We start from the raw sequence: 26,462 nt of genomic DNA on the forward strand, positions 1-26,462 counted from the left end.
TGCCATCACTGAAGGATGAGAATGGTTTCTTAGGAGCACCAGGGAAAAGATGATGAAAGGTGTGCGTTAGTATGACAGATAAGCAGGCTAATGGCGCTAACGCTGCAGCCATTTTGCACATTCCTGTTTGCGCTCTATTAAATGGCTACCCACAGGACGACTGCTCTTTGAAAAGGATCCTATTTTACAGTTCACCGCAACATTATTATTCAATAAACTATTCAGTATGGGAGGTTGCTTTGGGAAAATGCCTATTAGGATGTGCAACAGTCCGCTGACACACAACAGGTACCTTTGAGAAAGCAGGGGAGCCGCCTAGATCCAGACCCCATTATAAATGTTTAGTTCTGTCTGTGCAGCCAAACATTTCCCCTGGTTCCGGCTTTATCTTAGGGAAGGCTGCGCGGCCAGCTATGGAATTCTGGGAATCTCTATTTATCTGTAACGTATTGACATTACGTTATCTGCTCAAGTGAACGTTAGCGTGCTGCGCTACTCCCAGAATTCCTTATTTGAGCATGTGCGCGGTCTAAAGCGGGGTATGAGTGACAGCCGCAGAACGGCAGGTGCTGCAGTCGGCTGCAATGATATATCAATGCGATGTGAAGACTCTTCTCCTCCAGCACAAAGCACACTACTCCAGCGAGGGGGCGGCGTGGGGGGGGGGGGGGGTGGAACCTTGTTTACAAGATAAAATGACATTTTTATTTGGGGAAAGTCAGAAAAATGATGGGAATAATACAGGATTCGTAGCAGCAGACGGGGAGAGGAGGCTGTGACTGCTTGTGTTCTAATGCGCTTTTCTCCGAGCCCTTTTATTTATATATTTACACGCACGCGTGTGCTGACCGCTGCAAAAGCACGCAGCCTAATGTTTATAAAATACTGCTATTATTGGTAGATATTGAATCCAAATGCAAGCGCTGCAGGTTGTAACAGATAAGGACCTGATGAAATCTGTCTCACCATTATCTGCCCGAGCGCCCCTCTGTATTAGTTAAAGGAGAGAGCCAGACCGACCACACGGAGAGCACTGCAGGAAAGCAGCCAATGCACCTCCCAATCTACATACACCCCCGGCAGGTCAGACCCGGGCCAGATTGCATTTTATTCACAGAGCTGCTCCTTCTGAGCGGGGGAATTGCTTTCAGCCGCAGGCCAATGAGAGCAGGGAGATTTACGGGGTGCCGGCGGCGGCGGCGGCGGCGGCGTGCGTTCGCGGGAAGCCCCACTGATGCCAGCGAGGCTCGCGGTGGCTGAAAATGGCCACGCGATTGACTGGCGCCTGGGCGGGCAGGCTGCAGTTAGGGTGAGGAAGTCTGCTCGAGCGGTGGGGGGGGCAGGCTGCAGTTAGGGTGAGGAAGTCTGCTGGAGCGGTGGGGGGGGGCAGGCTGCAGTTAGGGTGAGGAAGTCTGCTGGAGCGGTGGGGGGGCAGGCTGCAGTTAGGGTGAGGAAGTCTGCTGGAGCGGTGGGGGGGGGGCAGGCTGCAGTTAGGGTGAGGAAGTCTGCTCGAGCGGTGGGGGGGGGGCAGGCTGCAGTTAGGTGAGGAAGTCTGCTCGAGCGGTGGGGGGGGGGGGCAGGCTGCAGTTAGGGTGAGGAAGTCTGCTGGAGCGGTGGGGGGGGGGCAGGCTGCAGTTAGGGTGAGGAAGTCTGCTGGAGCGGGGTGGGGGGGGGGCAGGCTGCAGTTAGGGTGAGGAAGTCTGCTCGAGCGGTGGGGGGGGCAGGCTGCAGTTAGGGTGAGGAAGTCTGCTGGAGCGGTGGGGGGGGGCAGGCTGCAGTTAGGGTGAGGAAGTCTGCTGGAGCGGTGGGGGGGTGCAGGCTGCAGTTAGGGTGAGGAAGTCTGCTGGAGCGGTGGGGGGGGGCAGGCTGCAGTTAGGGTGAGGAAGTCTGCTGGAGCGGTGGGGGGGGGCAGGCTGCAGTTAGGGTGAGGAAGTCTGCTCGAGCGGTGGGGGGGGGGCAGGCTGCAGTTAGGGTGAGGAAGTCTGCTGGAGCGGTGGGGGGGGGCAGGCTGCAGTTAGGGTGGGAAGTCTGCTCGAGCGGTGGGCGGGCAGGCTGCAGTTAGGGTGAGGAAGTCTGCTGGAGCGGTGGGGGGGGGGGCAGGCTGCAGTTAGGGTGAGGAAGTCTGCTCGAGCGGTGGGCGCACTGGCCAGCGCCGGTACAGACGACAGGTAAACACTGAGTGATCTTACCCGCGTGTGCATAATTAATGAGCGTTCATAGCAGTGTTAGCAGTGCCCACTAGTTTGATATGTGTATAAGAACCCTCATCCAAAGCGACGTACAGTGTCTACTCATATATGACACCGGTCAAACCACTGACCAACAATATGGGAGCTAAGAAACCACAATTATCTCTGATATCTTATTTTTCCCCAAATCTGCTCAGACCTTCTTAGAGTAACAAAGTGTTGCCTTAACCCCGTTGCCATTTTCACATTGCAAACAGAACCGAAGTGTGCGGAAGCACACCCAGAAGCACTGCAGGCGGCGGCAGGTGAACGGCATGCTGGGATACGGTGGGGAGCTGAGCGGCGCTAGCTCGCGCTGCGGATGTGGAGGAGCGCTCGGCCCCTGCAGCTGAAACTGATTTGTTTTTCTCCGCAGCCATGGGGATGGTGGCGACCTTTGACCCCCTCCGTCTCACACAGCTCCCCCATGGGAGGCTGTTCTTCATCAATTTTTAAGGAGGAGTCTCGGGTTCGAAGTTCCAGTGAACTGAAAAATAATAAGCTGTCTGATTACCCAGCCAAAAATACATGTGGACGAGCCGATTACTCGGGCCGGTACCGGGACGACCGGGGGGAGGGGGGGGAGGTGATTACTCGGGACACCGAGGGGGGGTGAGGGGGTGGGGGGTCTGCATGCTGAAAGGCTCCTGATGAGGCTGATGGAGGAGCTCTGGTTAATGAGCGCTTGATCCTCCGCGTGTTTCTGTTCTCCCTTTCACTTCACCCCCCCCCCCCCCCCCCGTCCCCCCCAAACCCCCCGTCCTCTCCAGGGGGCCCCGCTGCGTTCGCCAAATGAGCTGCTCAGGGACTCTCAGCCAAGGCCACAGCGAGCGCGGGAAGACCATTACACAAGACAAACACCTCCTTACCGCCATCTTACCCAGCGCCTGGCTATAACCAGCCTCTTAATGATGTCATCATCGGGAAACACACACACGCACACACGCGTGCACGCGCGCACGCACACACACACACACGTTTCACCAATTTCAAAATTAGCCCCGAAATGTTGCTCTTTGCAATGAATATTTGTCTTTGGTAAAAAATTAAGTACGCCAGGATTATTACATGATTATTTTTCACATTAGACTGCCTGTACCCCACTCAGTCACAGCCCATACTGGATGTAATCTGCGCACTGTGCCCAGAATCTGCTGTAAAAATGAAGCGGATTTCTGCCCAGAGAGGCTGGGTTTGCAGCAGCTCTCACACGCAGCCAGCCAGCTCTCCCTCCCGGTCGCTCTCCCGCCCGGTCGCTCTCCCGCTCAGACGCTCTCCCGCTCAGACGCTCGCTCTCCCGCTCAGACGCTCTCCCGCTCAGACGCTCTCCCACTCAGACGCTCTCCCTCCCGGTCGCTCTCTCGCTCAGACGCTCTCCCGCTCAGACGCTCTCCCTCCCGGTCGCTCTCCCGCTCAGACGCTCTCCCTCCCGCTCGCTCTCCCTCCCGGTCGCTCTCCGCTCAGACGCTCTCCCACCCAGACGCTCTCCCACCCAGACCCTCTCCTGCCCGTCGCTCTCCACTCAGTCGCTCTCCCGCTCAGACCCTCTCCCGCTCAGACGCTCTCCCTCCCGGTCGCTCTCCCACTCAGACGCTCTCCCTCCCGGTCGCTCTCCCTCCCAGACCCTCTCCTGCCCGGTCGCTCTCCCACTCAGTCGCTCTCCGCTCAGACCCTCTCCCGCTCAGACGCTCTCCCTCCGGTCGCTCTCCCTCCCGGTCGCTCTCCCACTCAGACGCTCTCCCTCCCGGTCGCTCTCCCGCTCAGACCCTCTCCCTCCCGGTCGCTCTCCCGCCCGGTTGCTCTCCCGCTCAGACGCTCTCCCTCCCGGTCGCTCTCCCGCTCAGACGCTCTCCCGCCCGGTTGCTCTCCCGCTCAGACGCTCTCCCGCCCGCTCGCTCTCCCGCTCAGACGCTCTCCCTCCCGGTCGCTCTCCCGCTCAGACGCTCTCCCGCCCGGTCGCTCTCCCACTCAGATGCTCTCCTCCCGGTCGCTCTCCCGCCCGGTTGCTCTCCCGCTCAGACGCTCTCCCGCCCGGTCGCTCTCCCGCTCACACGCTCTCCCGCCCGGTCGCTCACACGCTCTCCCTCCGGTCGCTCTCCCGCCCGTGCTCCACACTCAGACGCTCTCCCTCCCGGTCCTCTCCCGCTCAGACCTCTCCTCCCGGTCGCTCTCCCCCGGTCGCTCTCCCGCTCACACGCTCTCCCGCTCAGACGCTCTCCCTCCCGGTCGCTCTCCCGCTCACACGCTCTCCCTCCCGGTCGCTCGGCCACACCAAGGGCAGCGTCGTGTGCAGAAGATCTGGAGCGGCTCACCGGAGGGATGAGAGTCATTTATTTTCCTGTTAACATTCTGCCACAACAGGAGATATCAGCTAAAATATTCAGCCATTCCGGCTGCTCTCCTCTCTCTCCTCCCCAATCTTACACACCTATTTACCTCCATCCTGTCAATTAGAGAGAGAGAGAGAGAGAGGAGAGAGGAGAGAGAGAAGGAGAGGGGGAGAGGGAGACAGGAGCAAGAAGTACAGAACTAATTAGGCAACTGTGTAATTTTAATTAGCTGTTTTGATAATTAAACTAATTAGTTCCCCTGTGTTTCCACAATATGGGGCGGACTGGGGTTTTTGATATCGTGGCTTCAGAGCTTCTCTCTGTTCGTTAATTAGTCACTTTTGCATCAGAAAGCTTCATTAATAGCCTTAATTTGCAGCTGAAATGAGAAATCTGCTGTCAATAATTTGGATAATTGCCCGGCGTTTGATAGTGGGGAACAGAAGCAGCGCGGCGCTCCTCGCGCTGGCGAGTCCCCCGAGCGTTCCGCGGGCGCTCACGCATCAGCCGCCTGCGTCCTGACCCGCTAACCAGCGCCCCGTCCCGCTTATTAAGGGAAGAGTCCACCGACTCCGCCCCCTCCTCGCAACTGGAGCAGCAGCCCCCCCCAGCCCAAACTCGGCGCGTGTCCTGCATGCGGGCCTGCCTGCACTTACAGAAAGTTCTCCGCTTGCTTTGTAGCTAATTAGTGTCCTTGGACTCGGCACACACCCCCAGCTCCGCCGGCCTGTTTGTGGACTGAATAATTGATTCTTCCCCCACTAATCAGATAGCAACATAATGAGCCAGTTTAATTAAATGGGGATCTAACCTGGTGAACACAGGGAAAATATTTGCTCTTTTACTACTAATCAGGAAGAACAGAGAGGGAACGGGGAGGGAGAGAGACGGGGGGATGAAGGGGGGAGAGGAGGATACAGAGCGAAAGAACAAAGAGAGAAAGAATAGGTGTAAAGAAGGGGAATAGCAGAAGAGAAAGGGCAAAAAGAAAGGATAAGGGTTGAGAAAGAGAGATAAGGGAAATGGAGAAAAGTGAGAGAGGGTAGAGAGAATGTCAGGGAGAAAATGGCAAAAGGAAAGGAAGAGACAGAGGAGGACAGAGAGAGAAAGGGTGCAAGAAACAGCCAGGGACAGAGAGAGAGAGAGAAAGGGTGAGAGACACAGTGAGGGACAGAGAGAAGGGAGAGGAATGAGAGAAAGGAGAGGACACCAGTGAAAGAGAGGAAGAGAGGATGGGAGGCTCTAGCTCTGAATGTCTGGCCTACAGTGGCCCTGCTCCACCCTCAGTAGCACAGGGCCAGGCTCAGTAGCACAGGGCTAGGCTCAGTAGCACAGGGCCAGGCTCAGTAGCACAGGGCTAGGCTCAGTAGCACAGGGCTAGGCTCAGTAATGCAGGGCTACGCTCAGTAGCGCAGGGCTAGGCTCAGTAGCGCAGGGCTAGGCTCAGTAGTTCAGGGCTAGGCTCAGTAGCGCAGGGCTAGGCTCAGTAGCGCAGGGCTAGGCTCAGTAGCGCAGGGCTAGGCTCAGTAGTTCAGGGCTAGGCTCAGTAGCGCAGGGCTAGGCTCAGTAGTTCAGGGCTAGGCTCTTCTCTCTCAGGCCTGTACTCTAGCCAAGCTGGTGTGGAGGCTCAGGAGGAGGCTAATTCTGATCAATACTGCTGGAGAATGAGGACTCACGTTCCTGCACACACTTTCTTTCACAGGCACTTAGGGCTGTTTTCCAGCGTTGTTCAGCATGGAGTCTGACGTGCATAAGAATGGTGGGGTTTGTGTGCCGGGCTCCTTGATCCGCCGTTGTTTGTGCTAGCTTCGCGGCGCGCGCTGCTTGCAGGGGAACAGAGTGAGTGACGGGGAGTCACTGTGCGACTACCTTTCATTTCCACACTCTTATGTGAAATAACAGAATTGAAATTCCACACCGGTGTAAATAAAATAAAATATAAAATAAAGAGAGCGTGGCTTTGAACCGACGGCCTGTCAGTCTGTGTGGAGATGAGTGAGAAGTTTCCAGAAGCCCTTCTTCCGCACAGCGGCTCCCAGGAGTGTGGGCAAACGCACCGGCGCGGGTTTGAAAACTTGGTTTGCGGACTTTGAAGCGAGCGGGGGAGGGGGACAGGATGCAGCCGCGCTGCTCGACTCAAAGCGTAAACGCACCCTCACCTGCATCCCATCAACACCTGGAACGCCATCTGACGCTCGGCTCCAGAGGAAACTTCCAGGTCAGGCGCGTGCGGCTGAAAGACTCCTCCCCCTTTCCTCTGGGGAATAATTACAGCAGGCCTCCGCTCGGATCGCTCTCTCTCTCCACCCATCACACAGAAATACAGCCAGCACGACGGGAAACTGTTTGGAATGCTCCATAAATCTGCTTGTCAATAATAATCCTCCATGCTATGGATTGGCCAATACAGCAGATTTTTTTTTGAAAGGAAAAACTGAGTTATTTCTTAGTTTAAAGACCTTGCTTCATCTTACTTTCATTTTACTTTTCAATCGCATAAATACCGAATACACACATTCAGTCATAACTTTCCACAATTAAATAAATCCGATTTCGTGGCCTCCATCTCAGAGAATCTGAAAGGTTGGCTTTTTAAAGAGCGTTCATTAAATTTCCTTCCAGAAATTGGTCTGAAAAATATTGATTTGTAAAGGCAATCTGAAACACAACCAGTCTGGCCTAAACTCTGGTCTCTCAAACAAGGCATAACCGATGTGCATTTGTGTTTGTGTTAGTGTGCGTGTGTGTGTCTGCGTGCATGCATATGTGCGTGTGCGTGTGCGTGTGTGCGTGTGTGTGTGTGCGCGTGTGTGTGTGTGTGTGTGTGTGTGTGTGTGTATGTGTGTGTGTGTGTGTGTGTGTGTGTGCGTGTGTGTGTGTGTGCGTGTGTGTGTGCGTGTGTGTGTGTGTGCGTGTGTGTGTGTGTGCGTGTGTGTGCGTGTGTGTGTGTGTGCGTGTGTATGAGCGTCTATTGCAGTACTGCAGTATCATCTCGTCCTGTGTGTGCGTGTGTGTGTGTGCGTGTGCGTGTGCGTGTGTGTGCATGTGCGTGTGTATGAGTCTATTGCAGTACTGCAGTATCATCTCGTCCTTTGAGCCTCTAATGTAGCTTCAGGTCTTCCTGCTAATTGCTGCTCTGCTCTAGTGTGACCTCATCAGAGGGGAAGGAACTGAGTTGACACAAGGAGGTTGCAGGTTTGAATCTCGAGTGTGACAGTGTTATTGTAAGGCACATGACATCAAAAGCTTGACTAATATATCCAGTTCTATAAATTAATGTATGCCAAACAAAGGAAACCCCCTTGTGTTTTAATACTGAGTGAGTCTGTTTATGATAGCATTTTTATGTTCTACATTAGCATTCGGGTTGAATGTCTTTCTGCTACAGCATAATAAAATGTTTTCTTCTTTTTGTATTTTAAGTAATGGCATTAATTTTTCATACAAAATAAATGATTCTCCTCCACTGAAAACAAAGTTATTGTTTTTTGGGAAGGGGATCGAATAAAATGAGGCATACAGACACTCTATTTTGAGGAATTTTGAGGGGTTTGATAATAAAATAATTCATGTGTAATTTTTAGCCGGCCCATAAGCAGTTTTCTCAGAGACGTGAGGAGCGTTTGTCAGAACGCCTGGCCTCTCTTTTGGGGAAAGGCCGGGCTTTCTGTGCTGATTGCACTTTTTAACGAGGCCGTGTTCCAGACGCTACCCAAGGGCGATTTCCCAGCACCCCAGAGATCAGCAGAACACAGCCCACAAGCGGGCTTCCATTTAAATGAGCACCCCGAGCGATTACAGGCTCTCTGGGGACACGGTGAACGGCCTTCTGGGAGATCTGCTGCTGTTTACACACAAGGCCAAGGCATCACGCAATACCAAGACATAAGAGGAGAGCTCTGCACTGCAAACACCTCCTTCTGCACTGCAAACACCTCCTCCTGCACTGCAAACACCTCCTTCTGCACTGCAAACACCTCCTTCTGCACTGCAAACACCTCCTTCTGCAGCCACATTCTTTATTAAAACACCACATACAGACCAGACGTGTACAAGGGATCAAACGGACTGAATCAGGTGGCTGTACCTGTGTCCTTAAACACGCACAGTCTCTGATTATTTATTCTGTCCCTGGAGGCAGGACAGGATGTGCTTCTGCAGTCACCCTCTGACACATCACACTCACACAGAGGTCACACAGAGGTCAAAGGGCAGGATGGTACTTCTGTGGGGCCAGATTTGGCCCAATTGATCAGATGAGTTGCTCTTTGGTAACAAGAGGAGGAAAATCCCCCTCTCTCTCTCTCCCTCTCTCCTCAGCTCTTATACACAGCAAAGGCCCACTGAAGGCAGACTGTAGCAAGGAGGCCAAGCATAAACAATGGCAGCTTGACTTGTGCTCGCTAGATAGCAGCACATAATGCCGACTAATGGATCTGCTTAAAAATGTGCTCGCTGCAGAGATAGCGCGGCCATAGCCGGCTGCGCTAAGTGTTTTTCACATAAACGCAATGAGCTGCGTTAGCGAGCTGCTAGCTGATAGCGCTAATGACGTCGTCTGAAAGCCATGATGACACTGTCTGGACCGTTTGCTACCACAGCAGAAAAACAACAACAGCAGAACCTCAGGTGATCTCACTGTCAGTGGACTTACACTTTTAAACACACACAAATGTCTCTCTGGTCTCACTGACACTGCACACACTGTGAAAATGCTTTTAAGTGTACCAGTAAATCGCTTAAATGAATGTATCCATGTACCCAATGACTTTCAGATTGTGATCTCGAATCAGCTATAAATGCACATTTAATTAAAGGCTTCTAAAATATTATGCCAAGACCTTGTACAATATGTATACACTCAGTTATAACAACACCATGTGGTTACATAGTTCACAGTCAGTAATTGTACAGATTACGACTGTCTGGATCTAACATTGCAATGAAGATTTTCACCGGTAAACACAGATCTATCACTTTTATGCTCTTTGTAGCAGTTAAAATGCGGCAGTTAAAATGGCTCTGAGCAGTTTCCCGTGCTGTCTCTCGGAGATAACTCTCCGTACGTGCATGCGCCGGTGAAAATTAAACGTCAGTTATAATAATTTCCGAACATGAAACATTGTATAACCGCCTTCAGTATTAGAATGTATTGGTGAAGGAAAGAGGAAGCACTGAGTATGTTATCATCCAATCAGACGGCTAAGGGGTAATTGGCCTAACCTGGCTTTGTGTCCACAGACATTTTATTCGCTCTATACCATTTCATTTGAGTTTGATGGAGAATGTGACATGATAATATCGTAAGATTAAAAAATAGGAAATTTGAACAGGCATTTGATTTTCATTATGGTTTTTTTTTCTTGCCTGAGTGACAGAGACTATGTCTCATTACAAACAGCATTATTACAGCGCCAGCGAGGCGATCGACCCTTAAATGGAGACGTCAGCCATTACGGGAGGAGGGTGAGGCCAGAGAACCCCCTCAGTGGCCCCCCCTCAGCCACCCCCCCCCCCCGCCCCCCCGCCCCCAGGCCCACAGATCGCGGGCACAAATCAAACGGCTTTGTTGTCACAGAGAATATAGTAATTACTCAAACCCGGGCGTGAAATTCCAGGGGTGGCTTTGCGGGCGAGGCCCGGGAGCAGCAGCCGAGCAGCGAGGCCCGGGAGCAGCAGCCGAGCAGCGAGGCCCGGGAGCAGCAGCCGAGCAGCGAGGCCCGGGAGCAGCAGCCGAGCAGCGAGGCCCGGGAGCAGCAGCCGAGCAGCGAGGCCCGGGAGCAGCAGCCGAGCAGCGAGGCCCGGGAGCAGCAGCCGAGCAGCGAGGCCCGGGAGCAGCAGCCGAGCAGCGGCTCCAGCGCTCCTCCTCCCCGGCCGTGACTGAAGAGCAGCGTTACTAATGCCCGCTACCTGCAGCCTGGCAGGCCGCAAAGGAAAGGGAATTAAGCAGAAATCCATACGTTTCAGTCCGCCGCCCCCCCCGCCCCCCCGCCTCAGCCACAACACTGTATGTAATTACAACAGCAAATTAAACATTAGCACTTCAGCTGCTGCTAGCTTCGGCTAATTGCTAATCAGCAATAAAGTTGCCTGGCACAAAATATTGCTTACCATAATCTAAAGGTAATTTGCTTGTGGAAATTAACTGGACCTGTTCCTCTGCTGTTGTCTGGGCTCCACACCTAATTAGTGCTGGGGGGGGATGGTGGGGGGGGGGGGGTGAGAGTCACTCAAAGGAAATTAAGTTTGGGTGAAATTGGAAATGCACCATAAGCTGGAATCAGCTGGAACTGCTCCTCTCCGTCTCTCTCTCTCTCTATCTCTCTCTGCAGCTCTCCCAGTTTTCGCTGGCTAAGGCTGTCCGCTCATTGCGGGGAAAGTATATACTTTCTGCGTTGGCCTAACAGCAGCAGAGCAGCCTGGGGTGAGACGTGTCTGGATGTAACTCAGGCGCAGCTGCAGGTCAGTAAGGATGCTGCAGGGGGGTGATGGGCGGGGCTGCCACCCTTCACTCAGGCCTAGCTCCTTCCTCATTGGTTTAAAGTATCAGTCAGTTACAATATAGTACAGAGCTTAGGGCCTCTATCTCTGAAAAGTAAGTTGTCTGAGATCATTATGAAAGATAACTGATGAAAGATTTTCCATTTGTATCTTATTTGCTGTCACATTTGTTCTGAAACGATAAAATTTCCACCATTGAGTTTTTTCATCTGGATGTCAGACAGGAGCAGGAAGAGCATACCTGCAGCCTCAGCTCTACAGGTACACACCTGTGAGGAGTGAGAAGCAGCTGCATCCTCGGACCCTGAGTCTGCGCTGCGCTCTGACACAGCGCTGGGCTCTGACCCTGCGCTCAGACTGCGTTCTGACCCTGCGCTCAGACTGTGCTTTGACCCTGCCTCAGACTGCGCTCAGACTGCGCTCAGACTGTGCTCAGACTGCGCTCTGACCCTGCGCTCAGACTGCGCTCTGACCCTGTGCTCAGACTGCGCTCTGACCGCGCTCAGACCCTGCGCTCAGACTGCGCTCTGACCCTGTTATATATCTCCATGGCCGTGGGTGCTGAAGGGTCTGAAACTCCATCACTGATTGCGAGACGCCAGCCAGACAGATCCTACCCAGCAGCCCCTTCCCCTGGGGTCCGATCTGAGATCAGATGAGATTGGGGGGGGGGGGGGCGTACTCGAGGGCAGGAGGCAGACACACACACACACACACACAAGCCCACACATACACATACCCGCACCAGCCTAACTCTAACAACAACAAACACTATAATCCACAAAAGACCCATTTACACGGTTCACTGTTCACAATTATGAAATATTCGTAGAGAACAAAAACACTGCGGTTGGAGAGGACAGGTATTGGTTTGAGAGGACAGGTATCGGTTTGAGAGGACAGGTATCGGTTGGAGAGGACAGGTATCGGTTTGAGAGGACAGGTATCGGTTTGAGAGGACAGGTATCGGTTGGAGAGGACAGGTATCGGTTTGAGAGGACAGGTATCGGTTTGAGAGGACAGGTATCGGTTGGAGAGGACAGGTATCGGTTTGAGAGGACAGGTATCGGTTGGAGAGGACAGGTATCGGTTTGAGAGGACAGGTATCGGTTTGAGAGGACAGGTATTGGCTTGAGAGGATGAGGGTAAAGGGGGTGGGGGCTGTGAGAGAGACAGCAGATAAAGGAGTCCGTGAGAAGCGGCTCTTTTAGCTTAAAGAGGGTTTTAATTATGCGGTGGTAGAGTGCACCTGCAGGGGAGAGAGTAATGCTAGTGCTGGAAACAGCACACTGAGCCAGCATCCATATTCCTGACAGAAAGCACTTGTCATTCCCCTGCTGCTACACCTTGTTGCCAGTGGCAATGCAATTAAAAAGCAGGAGATCTCCTTCCCCCAACACTGTCTCTTAAACACAAATCTCAAATCAGCTATGACTCTATAATCTCAAATCAGCACCATCTCTTACACACACAACTCAAATCAGCAAATGCCATAAAAAACAAAAGCAAAAATATATAACTGTATATAGCTGTGTCTCTGTGTTTGATAAAATAAAACCTATATATACACTATACACCCAAACGCACACACACACACACACACACCCAGTACTAGTATATTAGTATTTATTTTCACCCCCCACACACACATATCTTTCCTCAACACTCCCCCAACTCACTATTTAAATTCCAAATTCCTAAGAGGATTTTCTCAATTTAGTCATACTTTTAATCTGTGGCGAAATGAGTGATGACTTGTTATAATAAAAAGCTGACAGGCTTACAGCGCACACCGCTGGATTAGTTTCCCTGGGAGATGGGCTCTTCTTTGTGTGGCTGCATGTCTGTTTGATGGAGCTTTAATGGCAAGCGTTTCGCCAGAAATTGGGTGCAGCGGAATCATCAGTAGATGGCGGCTGTTCGATATGAACTCCTCTCACGCTAGCGTTCCTCTCTGCGCCAGGAGCAGCTTAAACACCCGCGTCCAACCGCCACTCATACACACACACACACACACACACACCTATACGCACAGACACACAAACACACACACACCTATACGCACAGACACACACACACACACCTATACACACACACACACACACACACACACCTATAGCACGCAAACGCATACACACACACATAGCACAGACACACACCATATACACACACTATACGCCAACACACACACACACACACACACACACCTATACGCACTCTACAACACACACTACACACAGCACACACTCACACAAACCTATACCAACACGCACACACTCATACACACACACACCTATACACACACGCACACGCACACACACACACACACCTGAGCATGTTTCCTTGCATTCTGTGCAACTCTGAAACCAGTCTAAAGTCTGCACACACAGCTCAGGTGACCTTGGCGCATTAGGTGGTCTGGCTGCTGACCCTGTTAGACCTGCCTGAGACAGACGCTGAAGAAGCAGGATGTGTGTGTTTGGAGCACATTACTGCCCCTGAGTGTCCAGTAAGAGCAGCCTGGAGGCCTTACACCCGAGCATCTTACACCTGCTCCTACACCTGCACAGCTTACAGCAACGGCATCATGAAGCAAACACACAACCAATCCAAGGCATAATATGTAGGAGACCGGACTGGTGCTCTATGACTGGTGTGCTGTAATTGGTGCTCTATGACTGGTGTGCTGTAATTGGTGCACTGTGACTGGTGTGCTGTAATTGGTGCTCTGTGACTGGTGTGCTGTAATTGGTGCTCTATGACTGGTGTGCTGTAATTGGTGCACTGTGACTGGTGTGCTGTAATTGGTGCTCTGTGACTGGTGTGCTGTAATTGGTGCTCTGTGACTGGTGTGCTGTAATTGGTGCACTGTGACTGGTGTGCTGTAATTGGTGCTCTGTGACTGGTGTGCTGTAATTGGTGCACTGTGATTGATGTTATTATTGTAGTTGTTGTTGTTATTATAAAGGTAAATGCAGAAGGCCAGACTGAAGGTTAGTGAAGGTCTGCCGTACTCATTCAGCAGTTTTTGGAGACTTATTAAGAGCTCTTTCTGGACTGCCGCTCCCACGGCTTGACCTACTTTCCCTTAATGGAGACGTGTGTTAAAGGAGGCCCTCATCCTGTGATGAACAGCGTAATGACATCATTTATTTAGGGAAAGGCGCAGAGCGGGGCTGACCTGCCGAGGGGAAGCAGCTGCTGCTGCGGGGGGCCGAGCTCTGCCAATAAGCAGCACAGCTCTAATGAGCGGCTAAAAACAAACATGGCTGCCAGAGCACCGCCTCCACAGCAAACACGCACCACGGCACAATCCCTGTGTGTGTGTGTGTGTGTGTGTGGGTGTGAGCTGTGTGGGGTGTGTGGTGTGTGTGTGTGGGGTAGGTGAGTGTTGGGGTTGTGGTGTTTGTATGTAAGTGGGGTCAGTTGGTTGTGTGTGTGTGTGTGTGGTGTGTGTGTGTGTATGTAGTGGGTCAGGTGGAGCTGTGTGGTGTGTGTGTGTGTGGATGTGTGGAGGTGGAGTGTGTGTGGTGTGTGTGTGGGTGTGTGTGTGGTATGTAAGTGGGGTCAGGTGAGTGTGTGGGTGTGTGTGGGTGACGTATTTATTGGATAGGTGGGGGGTGCTGGAGGTGAGAGCTGCTGGCTGGGTGGTGTGGTGTGTGTGTAGTTGTGAGGGTGTAAGAAAGTGGAGAGTCCGAAGTCAGTGGAGCTGTGTGGGGTGTGTGTGTGTGTGTATGTAAAGTGGGGTCAGGTGGAGCTGTGTGGGGTGTGTGTGTGTGTATGTAAAGTGGGGTCAGGTGAGCTGTGTGTGTGTGTGTGTGTGTGGGTAGGTGAGCTGTGTAAAGTGGGGTCAGTGGAGCTGTGTGTGGGTGTGTGTGATGTAGTGGGGGGGGGTGTGTGTGTGTGTGTGTGTATGTAAAGTGGGGTCAGGTGGAGCTGTGTGGGGTGTGTGTGTGTGTATGTAAAGTGGGGTCAGGTGGAGCTGTGTGGGGTGTGTGTGTGTGTGTGTGTATGTAAAGTGGGGTCAGGTGGAGCTGTGTGGGGTGTGTGTGTGTGTGTGTGTATGGTAATGTGGGGTGCAGGTCGGAGCTGTGTGGGGTGGTGGTCTCTAGGGGGTCAGGGAGGGCGTGTGAATTAGGTCGAGGGCTGATTGATGTCCACTGGGACGGGGGCTGAGTGATAGCAATTAAAACCAGAAGTCCCAATTTCACCACCCGCCCAATTTCAAAGAGAATTATTGAAGGCCCCTCCTCCAGCTGATTACAGGCCTGACTCTGACCCCCCCAAAGCCACGGGCCCTTCAGCCAATTAGCAGAGTCCGCCCGGTGTAGCAGAGGCACTGTCAGACAGCCAGGACGGCACGGAGCCCCTCCATCTGACAGCCGAATCTCAATTCACAAATTATTTACCAAAACGCATAAATATTTGATTTCTGTACCTTACAGCTGAAAATCGAGTTCTCACACCTCAAGGTCTGAATATGGAATATAAAAAAATAAAAACAGATGTTTAATATAAATATTTTAACTTCCCTCCCATATCCATCCATCCATCTATCTGTCTCACAGTCACTGGCTGTTTAAGCAGCGATGAGCTCCTATAGCCACAGGAAAGCCTCTTCATGGGAACGCCTGAGAACTTCACAGCAAACGCAAAGTTAACTAATGGGCTCTACATTTTCAAACGAATCCAAGATTAAAGTCAATTGAGCCTCCCGATGGACTCTAGACTAAAACCCTTTGAAAAACAACCCCGTCGTGGATTTCAGATAAAAAATAGGGCTTGTCCTGAAATATTAATAATATTTTATACTCTCGTTACAGCGAGCAATAATGGCTGTTCAGAACTTATTTTAATCGCTTTCTAGTTCTCATGTCATGCAGAACGTCATGTGCCAACTGGGCCTTCAAACCAGGAGAGACCCACAGGCCGGAGTGCACCCTCCCAAACACGCCCTCCCAAACGCACCCTCCCAAACACGCCCTCTCAAACACTCCCTCCCAAACGCACCCTCCCAAACGCACCCTCCCAAACACTCCCTCCCAAACACTCCCTCCCAAACACGCCCTCCCAAACACGCCCTCCCAAACACGCCCTCCCAAACCGCCTCCAAACACCCTCCAAAGCACCCTCCCAAACACACCCTCCCAAACATGCCCTCCCAAACACACCCTCCCAAACGCACCCTCCCAAACGCACCCTCCCAAACACACCCTCCCAAACACACCCTCCCAAACGCACCCTCCCAAACACGCCCTCCCAAACGCACCCTCCCAAACACGCCCTCCCAAACACTCCCGCGCTGCGCTCCAGGGCCGAGAGGAATCACAGCTCCGCCCGCCTCCCTCTGCTCGCTGTAAATGAATCATTTTCCTGGGGAAAGGGACGCTGTTTCTCAAACCTCTTCTCTTTTTTTTCTTTTTTAAATACACAGAAGTTGAAATGAAAAGAAGAGGGAAAAGTTTAGGCCCGTCTCTAATCCGCAGAGAGAAAGAGGAGGAGCGGAGGAGAAGAGGGAGAGGCGGGGGGGTGGGACGGGGAGGGGGGGGCATGCGGCATGCTTTTGGATGTGCTGAGGAGCAGATGCAGCCCCGTTCTGAAAGGCATAAATTGAGCATGATAACAGTAAAGTGTGCACGTGCTGCACACCCTGGAGACTCCGTTTCCCAGCCTCCTCTGCAGCGCTCCATGCTGATGCCCAGCTATCCCCGTTCTCAGTCCTAAATGCTCTGTTATTCTCTGGAGGGTTTTCCCCATGTAAAGTTCTTGTTTACACGCTAATTTCAGAGCGGATTAGAGACTCGGTGAAATGCGACGTTCGGCGCATGGCATGCGTTCCCTGCAGTGGGTGCAGCCGTGCAGTCCTGCATGCGCATCGCCACATTCCGTCGCATTCTGAAGGATGCCTGCGTCTAACCAGGAAGCTGTACTGCTCATTACAACAGACTGAAAAACAAGATTTTTAAAACCAAAAGGTTATTGTTAATAGTGCATAGCATGCACTGAAATGATTGCACTAATCGTGCTGCTTGCGATTCGCAGAGTTTAACGGGCGCTATCCTTCACAGTCACTGGCCCCAGCTCTGTCTGTGAAGGCCCAACATCACGCCAATCCAAAACAAAGACAAGGGGGGGGGGGCAAATCCTGGACGAAAGATCAAAAACTTTCCCCGTCACATACAACGGGTTGGAAGTCATTAAAAAAGCAGGCGGGCCTAATTAAAAAAGGACATCTGGTCTGGTCTTATGGAACAGGCTTCCTCACGCATACAAATAATATTTACACGCTGGGCTGAGACACGTCAGACACTCTGGTGATCATCAGTCTGCACGGCGTCTGAAGCCCTCTTACCTGTCTGGATCAGCCTTCTTTACAAACGCACTCCCATGAGCACCTGAGAGAGAGCGATGCCTCTCGCCAGCCTGCGCTACTGTCAGTGGAGCAGCAGAAATACTGGTCTCTCATTTCCAGTGGCAAAATGTACGTGATGCTCAGCCACAGCTCTGTTTCAGAAACATGCCTAAAACCCTGATCACACCACACCTGTGAGCAGAGTAACCATGCCTGAGTGAGAGACGGGTTCCAGGAGGAGGTGCGTACGCCAGCGTCACACGTGAATAATTCATGCGTCTTACCCTCACCCTCCCATGCGTCTGATCGCGCGCTTTAATGGATAAATGCCTACGAACAGCCTGCTGTGAGATCTGAACCGCGCTGAGATCTCCTTCCTGTTAACAAGCACAGCAGAGCGGAGGGCTGAGAAGGGCGTGCAACTTTGGGCCAATTACGCACGAGGTGAAAAGGTGAGGTATAAAAAGAGAGGTGGGGTGGGAGCGAGTGCGTCTGCGGACAGTTTGGGATTTGGGTCAGGGATTTGAAACTGGCTGGGCGTGGAGTACCTGGGAGAGGCAGCTGGTCACTGCATCACCAGGTTGGTCAAATAGAAAGAAGCCAAATTACATTACAATGATGAAACTGAAACATTTACATTTTTTAACAAATTAAAGAGAGACTTTCCATTGTGTGTGTGAGTGTGTGTGTGAGTGTGTGTGTGTGTGTGTGTGTGTGAGTGTGTGTGTGTGTGTGTGTGTGTGTGTGTGTGTGTGTGTGGTGTGTGAGGTGTGAGTGTGTGTGTGTGTGCGTGTGGAGTGTGTGTGTGTGTGTGTGTGTGAGTGTGTGTGTGTGAGTGTGTGTGAGTGTGCGTGAGTGTGTGTGTGTGTGTGAGTGTGTGAGTGTGTGTGTGCGTGAGTGTGTGTGTGTGAGTGTGTGTGTATGCGTCATTTTTTAACTTTTAAGTCATGCGTCACAGGTCTGCTTTGTTTCTTCGGCTAATTTGCTCTGTACGAACGTTCCAGAAAAATATGAAGTTTGTGCAAAATGCAACCAATCAAAGCGAGCCGCTGATGTGTGGGGTGGGTGGGGTCTGAACAACGTCTCCACTCCCCTGCCCCCCCCCCCCCCCAAACGCAGACAGCCCCAGCGGGAGCTGAGCGGCAGGCCTCCCTGACCCCCCAGCCCTGGAAACCCACCGCGCAGGGAGGGGGAGAAACAAAGCAGAGCAGAAAGCAGAGGACACACGCAATATTTTCAGATTGCAAATAAAAATCAATTAGAGGCACGAGAAGCACATGCATGGAAATAATTGGAGCCCAAGGGGTGATATTTGTTCTCTTAAAACAAGAATTATGCTAATTCAGTCCATGTGCAAACACACACACACACACACACACACACACACGCATGGAGGGGAGAATCCGCCATTAGACCTCCATTAATAATCATTTGCTGAGCTCTCAGAGCAGTTATATTTCACACGTGCGGTTGTCTGCTGGTTGTGTGTGCAGTGATTACGCAATGCCTTCAGAAAGGCGCTAACCTCCGCCTACACGGCGCTGCCGCGGCACTCCGGAAACACAACCGCACCTGTGTACCTCGCTCTTCTCTTCACTCAACACGTCCCTTACACACCGGGGCTCCAGGCCGTACCTCGCTCTTCTCTTCACTCAACACGTCCCTTAACACACCGGGGCTCCAGGCCGGACCAAATCCTCCGTCTCTGTGTCCTTCTCAGTTTGCTGACAAATCTAAGCCAGGTTTTTTTTTTTTAAGCTAAAGGTCTGTGTGTCATGTTTGTATGTATATATACGTGCGTGTGTGCATTTGTGCATGCATATGTGCATGCTCTTTGTATACTTCGTATACATGTGCGCATGCATTTGTGTACACTTACATGTAAGCGTTTTTGCATGCTTACATGCGTGTGTGTGCATATTTGCGTATGTTAACATTTGTGTGTGTGCATGTGTTTGTGTGTGTGTGTGTGTGTTTGTGCTTATTTGCCTGTGTGTGGGGGACATTCAGTGACCCATCACCATCCCCATCATCCTTCTCAAATAAATCAAATCAACTTTATGTATTTTTTCAGTAATAACGCCATAGGTCTTATTTTTATATTGTTAATGACCCTACAATGCTATAACTATCATAACCATGGTAACAAAGGGTTAACCAACGGTGATATATTTTAAAACTATGCCCTCGCCCTTTCGACACCTTAGCACAAGATGTGTATCATAAACACACATGTTAAAAAAAAAAAAAAAAAAAGGAGGAAAAACCTTATTGAGTCGAAAATAAGGCAATTTATATGTAAATCACCAATAAAGCAGAACGGGAGCGACGCATGAAGCTCTCCATTATTGACACGCAGTGTTTTGAAACAGTTAAAATGCCTGATAAAAGCCCCTATCTCCGCAAATATTTGCTTAGTGGTCTTTTCTTTTCCGGTTCTGTGCGATATTAAGCCATCTACACACGAGATTAATATCTCCCGCCCAGCTACCTGAGCATTTGATTATTTAGTCAGGTAATTCCCTTATAGAGATATTGCAGTGGCCGGCGCAGCACCACATTAACTGCGGGCGGAGCATCAGACACGCTGGAATCTCAGCCCGGGCTGGAATGCATTATTGATTGCGTGGTAATTCTGTTTCCATCGGGTTATGCTTTAATATGAATGATAATGCGATATCTCCGCCGGTGGGAAATGAGGTCCTCCAGCCCCGGCGACGCGCGCTCTTACTTTGTCAAACATTCCCCGATCGCGCGCCCTCGTGCGGGGCCGAGCCGGGGCCCTTTCATTAGTTTACCTTTATTCTCAGATTTATTAGAATGGAAGAGCGGCGCAAACGTGCAGCAAGCTGGGCTTTATTAGCACCAGGCCGCGCTCTTATTGTGATGCACCAGGCCGCGCTCTTATTGTGATGCGCCAGGCCGCGCTCTTATTGTGACGCGCCAGGCCGCGCTCTTATTGTGATGCGCCAGGCCGCGCTCTTATTGGGATTACACAGGAGCACAGTAATGTGCTGAGGTTTCACTGCACACCACCGCTCTCTGGGAAACCGGGTCCCTTTCATAAGCCGGGAACAATGTATCGGGGGAAACTGCCCCAGAAGGTAACCGTGGTGATACCGCACTACACGCACACACCCCCCTAACACCCCCTTCACGTCCTGCTAGACGGTTCAGTTTGGGTATGAGGACAGTCGGAGTGAGATGGGAGTGGTCGTGTTAGTGAGATGGGAGTGGTCGTGTTAGTGAGAGGGGAGTGGTCGTGTTAGTGAGATGGGAGTGGTCGTGTTAGTGAGATGGGAGTGGTCGTGTTAGTGAGAGGGGAGTGGTCGTGATAGTGAGATGGGAGTGGTCGTGTTAGTGAGATGGGAGTGGTCGTGTTAGTGAGATGGGAGTGGTCGTGTTAGTGAGATGGGAGTGGCGTGTTAGTGAGATGGGAGTGGGCGGTAGTGAGATGGGAGTGGGGCGTTAGTGAGATGGGAGTGGTCGTGTAGTGAGAGGGAGTGGTCGTGTTAGTGAGATGGGAGTGGTTGTTAGTGAGATGGGAGTGGTCGTGTTAGTGAGATGGGAGTGGTCGTGTTAGTGAGATGGGAGTGGGCGTGTTAGTGAGATGGGAGTGTTAGTGAGATGGGAGTGGGCGTGTTAGTGAGATGGGAGTGGTCGTGATAGTGAGATGGGAGTGGTTGTGATAGTGAGATGGGAGTGGTTGTTAGTGAGATGGGAGTGGTCGTGTTAGTGAGATGGGAGTGGTCGTGTTAGTGAGATGGGAGTGGTCATGTTAGTGAGATGGGAGTGTTAGTGAGATGGGAGTGGGCGTGTTAGTGAGATGGGAGTGGTCGTGTTAGTGAGAGGGGAGTGGTCGTGTTAGTGAGATGGGAGTGGTGTTAGTGAGATGGGAGTGGTCGTGATAGTGAGATGGGAGTGGGCGTGTTAGTGAGATGGGAGTGGGCGTGTTAGTGAGATGGGAGTGGTCGTGTTAGTGAGATGGGAGTGGTGTTAGTGAGATGGGAGTGGTCGTGATAGTGAGATGGGAGTGGGCGTGTTAGTGAGATGGGAGTGGGCGTGTTAGTGAGAGGAGGGTCGTGGTTAGTGAGATGGGAGTGGTCGTGTTAGTGAGATGGGAGTGGTCGTGTTAGTGAGATGGGAGTGGTCGTGTTAGTGAGATGGGAGTGGGCGTGTTAGTGAGATGGGAGTGGTCGTGATAGTGAGATGGGAGTGGTCGTGTTAGTGAGATGGGAGTGGTCGTGTTAGTGAGATGGGAGTGGTCGTGTTAGTGAGATGGGAGTGGTCGTGTTAGTGAGATGGGAGTGGTCGTGTTAGTGAGATGGGAGTGGTCGTGATAGTGAGATGGGAGTGGTCGTGTTAGTGAGATGGGAGTGGTCGTGTTAGTGAGATGGGAGTGGGCGTGTTAGTGAGATGGGAGTGGGCGCGTTAGTGAGATGGGAGTGGTCGTGTTAGTGAGAGGGGAGTGGTCGTGTTAGTGAGATGGGAGTGGTCGTGTTAGTGAGATGGGAGTGGTCGTGTTAGTGAGATGGGAGTGGTTGTGTTAGTGAGATGGGAGTGGTCGTGTTAGTGAGATGGGAGTGGCGTGTATAGTGAGATGGGAGTGGTCGTGATAGTGAGATGGGAGTGGTCGTGTAGTGAGATGGGAGTGGTCGTGTTAGTGAGATGGGAGTGGGCGTGATAGTGAGATGGGAGTGGCGTTAGTGAGATGGGAGTGGTCGTGTTAGTGAGAGGGGAGTGGTCGTGTAGTGAGATGGGAGTGGTCGTGTTAGTGAGATGGGAGTGGTCGTGTTAGTGAGGCGGCTCTTTCGAAAGGGGAAACGGTGAGAACCAAGAGGTCCCCTGACACTGTAAGACGGCTCCTCTAATGTGATCCAGGGGCACAAACAGTTTAGGAGCAGGAGCAGAGGGGGAGGGGGGGGAGTGGGGTGGTGAGGGTGGACAGGGCGTGTGGAAGAGGAGCGGGGCGGGGAGGGTGGGACGGATTGTGTGGAGAAAGAGTTTCGGAAGCACGCACACTGGAAACTAAAGTGTTAACTCATCACAGAACCGCTGACATCTGTAGTGAAATGGAAGAGATTTCAAAGCAATAAAGGAGGCTTAAATTTTAATGCAGCCGGTACTTTAATAACCGAGTTTTAACTACAGGGCAACTCAATATCTCCATCTTGCTTATTTTAGGTGTTTACATTTCAAAAAAAAAAAAAGGTTTCACCTCGGCAAAACTTTTCACCGTATTTTAAGCCCTGATTGATTTCCGCCCCCCCTCCTCCAAAACGACACCGAATAAAAAGTTGAGCGTGTTTGGCAGAAGCGATCCGTAAAACATGATTTGCAGAAGCTGCTTCCTGAAAGACAGGAAAAGCTGCATGCTGCAGAAGTCCTGAGCTCCTTAGCGCTTTTATTGTGCTTAAATACAGCGCTGAGCGTGTGTGTGGATACAGCGCTGAGCGTGTGTGTGGATACAGCGCTGAGCGTGTGTGTGGGGGGTGGAGAGAGCCTCTGCACACCACTGCAGCTGCACACATTCCTGCACGTCTCGGGCTGGACCCCATTGCCTGGTGGGATACTGAGTCTGAGTAAAGTCACCGTTAAACACACGTCTCGGGCTGGACCCCATTGCCTGGTGGGATACTGAGTCTGAGTAAAGTCACCGTTAAACACACGTCTCGGGCTGGACCCCATTGCCTGGTGGGATACCGAGTTCCAGGACAGGGCTCAGCGCTAAGCCTCTGCACACTGAGACAGCCATAGCATGATAATCACACTAAACCAAGGGGCTCAAATGCCTTGTTTGCCTAAGATAATGAGCTCTGATTGGCTCGTCACCACCAATCAATCAGCTGACTGTGGTTAATTATCCCTGCGTCCTGATTACCCCCCTTTCAGTTTAACCAACCTCCCCGAGCAGCATGGGGAGAGGGGCCAGGCTTTACATCATTTCAGCCTGAGCTACAGACCAGGCCTGCTCCTGCTGCATCTACACACTGCATCTACACACTGCATTTACGCACTGCATTTACACAGTGCTGCATCTACACACTGCATCTACACACTGCATTTACACACTGCATTTACACAGCGCTGCATTTACACACTGCATTTACACAGCGCTGCATTTACACACTGAATTTACACACTGCATCTACACACTGCATCTACGCACTGCATTTACACAGAGCTGCATCTACACACTGCATTTACACAGCGCTGCATTTACACACTGCATCTACACGCTGCATTTACACACTGCATCTATGCACTGCATTTACACAGAGCTGCATTTACACACTGCATTTACACAGTGCTGCATTTACACACTGCATCTACACGCTGCATTTACGCTGCATCTACACACTGCATTCACACACTGCATTTACGCACTGCATTTACACAGAGCTGCATTTACACACTGCATTTACACACTGCATCTACGCACTGCATTTACACAGTGCTGCATTTACACACTGAATTTACACAGCACTGCATTACACACTGCATCTACACACTGCATTCACGCTGCATTTACACACTGCATCTACACACTGCATTTACGCACTGCATTTACACAGCGCTGCATTTACACACTGCATTTACACAGCGCTGCATTCACACACTGCATTTACGCTGCATCTACAAACTGCATTTACGCACTGCATTTACACACTGCATTTACGCTGCATCTACACACTGCATTTACGCACTGCATTTACACAGCGCTGCATCTACGCACTGCGTCTACGCCCTTACAGCACAGTGTTCTGCCCTGTGCTCTACACTCCACTTTGCTTCCTACAGAGCAGGCCAGGGAGCAGAGGAGAAACGTGTTTCTCAATGTTTTATAAACCTGCTTTGAAAAGGATGAGCACAGGCTTATTTGGATTCCTTCCCCCCTGACGGGACAGGGAGAAGGAGGGGGGCGGGGGGGAGAGACATGCTCTTTATATTTGTGTATGGTGCTGGGGGAGCCTCCAGTGGGGATGAAACCAGGCTCTCGGTGCTATAGGCCCGTTTCTGATCAGCGGCAGATTGCACTATTGACCAACTGTCATACGGGAGCCGGGCCATGATTGAATAAAAGTGTATACATAATCCAAGCAGAGACTCCGCCAGGCCGCCCTTCCCTCGCCTTTCTAATAACACTGTGAGAAATACTTCAATTTTTACTGCCCCCTACCCCCGCTCCCCCCACAAACACACATCAGCCCAACTAGCCTTTCCACCTTTCTCACAGTCTACTCACTGACACAAGCTTCTCTTCAAATGCTGTTTGTTTTTTCTATTAGCTGTAGAATGTCACTCTCTCTCTCTCTCTCTCTCTCTCCGTCTCTCTCGTCCTCTCTCTCTCTCTCTCTCTCTCTCTCTCTCTCGGCTGAGGGAGGGTGCTGAGGTATCTGTGGAGCAGATTAATCTGTGTGTAAGGTGATGAAGAGGACAGAAATTCCTGCTGCCCTGTCCCGGAGCAATCTGCACCTGGGGTACTAAGAAGGGCCCTGAGATCGGCGACGGGGCGGGGCCGCCCCCCCAGGGGGGCAAACCCCCAAACATAATTCAGGCTTGCGCGGGGCGCGGCCCAGGGAAAGGGGTAATGAATGAAACTCTGATTGGGGGGGGGTCACAGAGGAGTTTCCACCAGGGCCATACTCTGTGAGTTATGCCTTTCCTGCAGCCCCACCGCCTGCTCTCAGGCAAGATTTATTTTTAAATTGTGAATCAAATAATAATCATAAAAAATAATCATAAAAAATAACACTCCTCTGCAAAGGTGGATGAGAGTTTCATCTTTCTGAGGGGTCATTTCTGACCGTGCACCGAGCCGGTTGTATAAAATCAGTTGCATATCTACGCTGTGATTCAAGTCTTTCCAAAACAAAGCAAAAGCTCAAAGTCACTGATGTGCCAGGTGATCTGCTGTTACTGAAACATTCAATCAATGAAAAGTGATTTTTTTAGGTGATAAACAGCTTGGACTGGGGAGTAATGGGAGATAGCATCGAGCAAGGGAAGCCCTGCTAGACAAAGTCAAGGGCATTCAGGTTTGTGCCTCAGACGTACTACTGTAAGGAGTGTGTGTGTGAGTGAGTGAGTGAGTGAGTGTGAGTGTGTGTGTGTGAGTGAGTGAGTGAGTGAGTGAGTGAGTGAGTGTGTGTGAGTGAGTGAGTGAGTGAGTGAGTGTGTGTGTGTGTGTGTGTGAGTGTGTGTGTGTGTGTGTGTGTGTGTGTGAGTGTGTGTGTGTGTGTGTGTGTGTGAGTGTGTTCAGCACAGACAGACCCCACTAATGGATCTACACTATCTGTGATTTTACTCAGCTATTTGGCACAGCCTAAGCGAGCACCTATCGGACCGGCGTTGGCACAAGCCGCTGCAGCGCCAAGGTGCAGAGCACTAGCGCCACAAGGGGGCAGCACCATTTTCTAACGGCACCTCATAACCTCCCCGAGGTCTTGATGCATACGCTCGTTACTAAAGAGATCACACTGCGTGGGTCCACAGCTCCTTCAGCGAAGCACAGCTAAAGTAACTCAGACAGGAAGTCCCCGTTTCTAAGGAAACGCTGCTGAGACACGCAGCCTCTCTGACTGATTTCCTGTGGCCTCCCTCCGGATAGTTCTGCAGACGGACCCGTGTGAGGGCAGCTCTGTCCCTCTCCTCCTCCTGTCCCGTTTTTAACCAGCTGAGACGAGCGGGACAATATTAAAATGGCCGCAGGGCTGGCAGCCGGGACAGAGAGACAGAGAGATGCATCCAGGCCTTACCCCGCCCCCCTTTCTGAGTGCACACTGCACCCCCCCCAAAGAGATCAACAAAACAATAAACCCCAGATTACCACGCCGCCCCCGGCCACACTCCTCACCTGATCGTCTGCGCAGTCACATGACATGCTGGGGCCTGTTCTCCCTGTAATCCACGTCCCCCTCGCTGTGCAGTACCGCTGCAGGGGCCTATCCGGCTGCAGGGGCCTGTCCGGCTGCAGGGGACTGTCCGGCTGCAGGGGACTGTCCGGCTGCAGGGGACTGTCCGGCTGCAGGGGCCTGTCCGGCTGCAGGG

General features: G+C 51.8%; 1 protein-coding gene across 1 annotated transcript in view; it reads right to left on the bottom strand.

Moving 5' to 3' along the window:
• The window catches only part of arhgef39 (Rho guanine nucleotide exchange factor (GEF) 39), a 99,095-nt gene extending 72,633 nt beyond the window's left edge, over positions 1–26,462 (bottom strand). The window contains exon 1 of the mRNA XM_064318926.1: positions 26,269–26,462. Coding sequence (XP_064174996.1) covers positions 26,269–26,295 — 27 coding nt within the window. The 5' untranslated portion in view covers positions 26,296–26,462. The remainder of the gene's footprint in view (positions 1–26,268) is intronic.

The sequence above is a fragment of the Anguilla rostrata genome, chromosome 19, assembly GCF_018555375.3.
Source record: "Anguilla rostrata isolate EN2019 chromosome 19, ASM1855537v3, whole genome shotgun sequence".
Taxonomy (NCBI): domain Eukaryota; kingdom Metazoa; phylum Chordata; class Actinopteri; order Anguilliformes; family Anguillidae; genus Anguilla; species Anguilla rostrata.